At 35.7% G+C, this 6023-nt stretch overlaps 1 protein-coding gene across 2 annotated transcripts; it reads left to right on the plus strand.

Moving 5' to 3' along the window:
* The first annotated feature begins 239 nt into the window (after nucleotides 1-239).
* On the plus strand, nucleotides 240-5346 carry LOC118060336 (uncharacterized protein At5g19025). 2 transcript variants are annotated; one of them, XR_004689433.2, is made up of 3 exons: nucleotides 240-955; nucleotides 4438-4666; nucleotides 4886-5346. XR_004689433.2 is itself a non-coding variant. In XM_035073550.2 (2 exons), the coding sequence occupies exons 1-2, from the start codon at nucleotides 309-311 to the stop codon at nucleotides 4478-4480; spliced, it is 690 nt and encodes a 229-aa protein (XP_034929441.1). In that variant the 5' UTR covers nucleotides 240-308; the 3' UTR covers nucleotides 4481-4775. The 2 variants fall into 2 exon arrangements, 1 of the variants encoding a protein (XP_034929441.1); XM_035073550.2 differs by lacking the exon at nucleotides 4886-5346 and having other exon boundaries at nucleotides 4438-4775.
* The last annotated feature ends 677 nt before the right edge of the window (nucleotides 5347-6023 follow it).

Below are 6023 nucleotides of genomic sequence, written 5' to 3' on the forward strand. Positions count from 1 at the left end.
TAATTTTCTTAGATATAATTGATTGGATTATGAGTTTTTTGAATCTTTATATTTATGGTTCATACCACGATTTTACCCCAGCAACAAGTTTTGTTAGATTTTTTTTATAAAAAAATCATAAAATACATTGATTATGTGTTCTTTGTTAGCTTTTTTTTAAAAAAAAATTTAATTTAATATAGTTTAAGAGTATATTTAAGGTCTGTTAAAAAAAAATGATATAGTCGAGCGAACCCAAGTATGTGCTCAAAGCCAAGCCAAAGCCTTGTGTACTAAAGGAAAGTTCCCATTTGCAACCCCTCCTTAACATGCACCATCTCCTTCTCCTCCTCTTCTTCTTCACCATGCCCCCTTCTTCTTCCTTCACACCAAAACCCCACAAATCTTCATCTTCAAACACTGCAAACACGAACTCCAATCCAAACTCAACCTCCCTCCTCTGCAAACACTCTCCATCTGCAACTCTCGACCTTCTCATCCTAATCTTAGTCCTTTTCTCCGGCACTTTCCTCTTAACCTCTTACTTCTCTTACATCTTTAACTCCCTTTCTCTCCTCCTCTCTAACACCTCTCTTTCCCTTCACTTCCCTCCTTCCTCTTATATTCTTGGCTTCTTCTCTCTTTTCATTCTCTCCATCCTTTTCTTTGAGTTCTGCTGTGGACCCAGATCTCGAAAGTGTCACCAACCTGGCTGTAAAGGTTTCAAGAAAGCGATTGAGTTTGATTTGCAATTGCAGACTGAAGATTGTCTTAAATCCACTGCTGCTAATGACGTTGATAAGTTGCCTTGGAAAGGTGGGACTGTATCTAATCCTGATTATGAGTGTTTGAGAGCTGAATTGAGGAAGATGGCTCCGCCTAATGGGAGGGCTGTTTTGCTTTTTCGTTCTAAGTGTGGTTGCCCTGTTGCTAAGCTGGAAGGATGGGGGCCTAAACGTGGTCGCCGGCATAAAAGGTGAGTTTTTTGTTCACTGCTCATTTTGGGTTTTTCTTTTGTTTGATTTGATTGATGTTCTTGTTTTTACTAAATCAATGATCATGCTTTGTTTGGTAGTTTTGAGGATGTGAATTTAAAGTGTAGTTATGTGTAAATTCCGTATGAAATGGGACCAGCCTTTTGTGTCTAGAGATTGATATATCTTCTATTGATCATTGGATTTAGTTGCAGTTGGCATTCTTCAGTCAAAGGTTTCTTTTTTTCCCAAATAGGGAAATTTTGTTTTCTTTTTTATTTTATTCTAGAACCTCCATGTTGGTAAATTCATGAGGTAGTTCGAAGTATACGATGAACTCAAATGGTGCTAATCTAATTACATGCTTAATAGAATCTGGTCTATACTGTTACGGTACATCTTTTACTCAGTGGAAAGTGTTTTTTATTTAGGGATGAGGTAATGGTTGTTTGTATATGTTCAACCAAGGAATTGCTTCATACTTACAGAATTTTGATTGCTCTGTATCTTGTATCCTTGGGAAATAATATGGTTTACTTGACACGTTCTCTGTTAACATAGATACTCTCTCTTTTTTGTGCTTCATTTTGTTTTCCTTTTCCATAATGTGGTCACTTGTTGATTAGTGATACGCCAAGCCATTTTCTAGTGCCTTTGGATTTGATACTGCTATGTCTGAGATATCTAAACTCTTCTCTAAATTTTTTGGCCCTGATGGAGTTGATTTTGATAGAAAAAAACTTATTCATTAATTCCAAGGGACCTTTACAAGAAACTTTGGTGAGGAACAAATATGTTATTTGATTATTCCAGAGGATGATACTATCTGGCATATTTGTCTGATTACTCATTCTTTGAGCTCTCCCTCTACCATTAGTATCCTCAGGACTTCTGGTCCTTTGGCTTCCTTTTATCAAACCATCATGCACTTGTCTCTGTTTGGAACATTACATGCAAGTTCTTTTTTAAGTTGATCACTCTCAAATTGTCTTGTTTGCACTTGGAGCTTGTTCATTTCCTTTTCTTAGCTGAGTTGTTCTGATGGCATCCAGACAAATTTTGGCTGTTGCAGACTGAATGCAGATTGATTTGTTCGAAAGATTACTTGCAAGCCACATGGTTAATTTTGTTAAACACATGTGGCATGCTGAGTTTGGGTGGAACATTTAGGACCTTAACACTGATTGGGTTGATTGAACAATAGGCTTACAGTCGATACTGGTCAACTATTAGGTTTTGATCAATAATCTCTATATTCTGTATTCCTGACACATTATGGGTAAACCCACCACTTGTCAAATCTCGTTTTGATCATGGGTGTGCTGAGTGATAGAACCTGTGATATAACAATCTACACTTATTGAGGTCACAGATGAGATTTTACTTGGTAATTGTCCAATTATAAAATGACTCTCTGGAGTGCTCATTTGCTCCCAGTTTATTGATGAGAAGCTGCAAGTGAAATTCTTTAGAGGTTTCTATTAGTGGTGCCGTTACCTCCCAATTATTTTGCCTAATCAAGTTTCCAGCTAACTTAGTCTAGGTAATAGGAGTATGAAACGTCTGATCAAAGGAGGTTTTACCTGCTTCTAATATATTATGTACCTATACTCAATTAAATTTTCTTGAGCTTGGCCTTGACTGCTCAAGTTTTAATGTTTGACTGGCTATATTATACCCTGAACCCTCAACCCAATGAAAGAGAAAAGAAAAGGAGTATGAAAAACAAAGGATATGTTTTTTCTGGACATACTTATTCATTTGACCAAAGGAGTCTTTGAAGTGGAAGGAGAAGAGAACTCCAATGCCTTTTTTCAACGATGAAGCATGGTTGAAACAAGATATGGTATCGGGTTGGTTTGAAAAATTTGTGTGAGAGTTAGATAGGGCTGGTGATGAGCAGCAACACAGTTAGTGGTGACTAAGTGCAAGTGGTGGGGATGGATGGCTGCTGGACCTAAATTACATAGAACATGAAGTTGAGCTCTGGAGCGTGATTCAAGAATTAGATAAACATGTCATCAACTTGACCTGGAGGAGTTGGAGTGTGGGGTTGGTCATTTCATTGACTTGTGAATTAAGCCTTTTCATGCCTGTTGACTCCTCTCATACTCATTTTTCTCAGTGGGGGTCTTATAGATCTATCAAAGGTTAGGTTTTGGAAGCTTCCTTGACTAAAAAAAGTTTAGGCTTCGGAAGAATTTGGTCTTGGTGGAAGCTTTTATAAAACAGCCATTAGCATTGCCAAAGCTCCGCGTGACCATTTCTGCTAGAAAGGTATTGTTGGATCTTAAATTTGAAGCATTTGCTTGGTGGTCATTGTTAAGAGTTGTGAGTTGCTGCCCTGTTTCAAATGTGCAGGCTGATCCACGCAATTGGTCCAACCCTGCTTGAAAGTCATAGCACTTGTTTTCTTGTGTTTTATATGGTTCTTCCTGACACAATTCACCACTGCTGGCAGTCAAAATAGCAGCATCCAATAAAGAACCCCCTTTCTGCTACTTGTTAAACACCCCTATTTGAGCAGTGATTCGTATTTACCTTAGTTCAGCAAACTCTTTATGATGTCTTTGGCAATCCCTCTTGAGTCTGTTTCTTAATGTTTTGTGTTTTAGGTAAGTGCTGTGGAAGATCATTTAAACTCATCAAGTTGAACAGAACTGATAAGTATGGACAATGTATAATCCAAGGATGTTCCTTTCCACATGAATAGAAATTAAATTTTGTGTTCTTGGAGTGAGTTGAATGCTTACTGGCAGATGTAGACAAACCCACTTCAATGAACAAATTTAGGCAAATTCTAAAATGCCATCCATGTTTAAGTGATATTGTGAAATGCAAAGATGGTTAATTTCTTGTTAATCTTGATATATCTACATCAATTCCTTTTTGGTCTCTCTCAAGAATCAATTTTTAAGCATTAATGCTGATTTAGTTGCGAGGAATATCTTGATTGCATTATATTGGTCTGTTTTCTGGCTTCTCACCTAGAACCACATGGCTATCTGGCTGTCTTCATTTTGTCTCTCTCATGTATTCTTCATTACATGGTAATCATCCTGGTTTCTTTGTATGTTCGCAATATAACACAACTTCTTTCATAACCTGTCCTGGCTTTATTATCAAGACTCACTCCCTGAATTACTGGATTTGGGGGGATTTTCTTATGATAAGATCATGTTTAGTTTTGGGTGGTGTTAGTCAATTATAACCCAAGTTTTAGTCTCAGCATATGCTTGCGTTGATGGAGGAAATGGCAAGACTGTCTATAACTATGTATAGAGAAAATAGTTTCAAGTATTGGACACAGTAGTTAGTCATCTATAGGTTTCATGTTTAACACAATCCATTTACACAGAGAATACAATTACCATGCTGCTTATGATACTTTTATAGTACTATTTAAAACTTGTGATCTCAGATTAATGGAAATAACATACTTTGTTGTTATGGTTTTAACTTTTGGATTTGCTGGCACTTGTAGGGCTCTGGCTAGTGTGGCTGCTAATGGAGGAGATCATCGTTGACAGTTCACAATGGGTTTTCGCTGTCATGCCCTTTATGTGCCTCCTCTTGTTTACCTTATAGATTTTGGATGTTCCTTCTTTCAAGAAGGATACACTCCTTGATCAGGACACGTTTTCTAATCCCATGATCTGGCCGAGCCTCGCTTTCCACGTGTCTGAAAGTCATACCTTTACATGAACTTTCATGTAAAATTCTTCTCATTTCTGGAAAGTCATACAGATTTAACAAGTGACTTGCATTCCTCCTGAAAGGAATTACAAATTTAATGGGAATAAATATATAGATTTGCCAAAATGAGTGGTTGTTCACTTTAATATATATATATATATATATATATATATATATATATATATATAGCAGCTTTCTTTTGTGTGCTAACCTTTGATAATTTGGCTTTATATCAGATACGCACCGCACCGAGTTGTTGAACAGGGTGAATCATTTGAGACCTAGACTCCTAGTGCTCCTAATTTCTCGACAAGCCACTGATGATTTCATAGGATTATCTACCTGGGCCTTCTTTCTGGTCTCTAAATTAGCACTCTATAAGATGATGATGTTTCTTCTTGTTCACCTGCTCTCATCTTTGTGCTAATGGATCGTGAAACATTCCGTTCACATGCAGAAAAAAAATATGTAGTGCATATCCATTTGATTGGCTTTGGCTAGGCATAGATACTACTGGCAAGTACAATATAACGTTAAAAGTTGAAGAACACACAAGCATTGCAATATGTTGAATGCCCAATCATTTTTCTTCTTATGTGGACTATTTTTGCAGTTGCCAAATGAATTTGTGTTTCCTTTTAACAAGGTGTCAGCAATTAGTAGGCAAGCGCGCGCGCACAAACATATATAAATATTTGAAGTGTTAAGGACTTAGTATAGGACGATTCTTCGATTGTTTGAGCTCTTTTTAAAAAAAAAAAAAAAACTTAAAAAAAAAAAAACCTCGGTGAGTTTTCATCAACATCATAGTTAATATGTATTTAGTATTTTGATATATTTAAACAAGTTTTAAAAAAATTATATATAATAGTTTTTTCTAGATAGTTTTTAGTGGAACTTGTACAAAACTATGTAATAATTAATCAAATATTTTCAAATATATAATTAAAGTAAAATACTATTCCTATCACACCACATCTAATGTGATCCATTTCAATCAATTCTAAGTCATTAGTAATTATGGAGATTCAACAAGATCACACTATTTATAAATATAAAAAAAAACAAAAAAAAAATTTAACATGACTTTAGTTATTTACCAATAATTAAGCTTAAAATAAAATCAATTTGCGTGACGCTTTGCTTTGTGCAAGAGGTCTCATATGTTTGAGAGGTGGTACAATGTTCCTCAACTCTTCCTGTGGTGGCAGTTAGGTCTTTGTATGTGTGATAATGTTAGGCAATTATTAAAATTAAGAAAAAACTAAAATGCATGGCAAAAACTCTGTGGATTCCCTCATCTAGCATTGATCATCGGAATAGTACTCTAATTTATTTTTTTAACTCTTTATGCTTCTTTTTTTTTAATTTAAT

This window comes from Populus alba, chromosome 10 (assembly GCF_005239225.2).
Source record: "Populus alba chromosome 10, ASM523922v2, whole genome shotgun sequence".
NCBI classification, from domain to species: Eukaryota; Viridiplantae; Streptophyta; class Magnoliopsida; order Malpighiales; family Salicaceae; genus Populus; species Populus alba.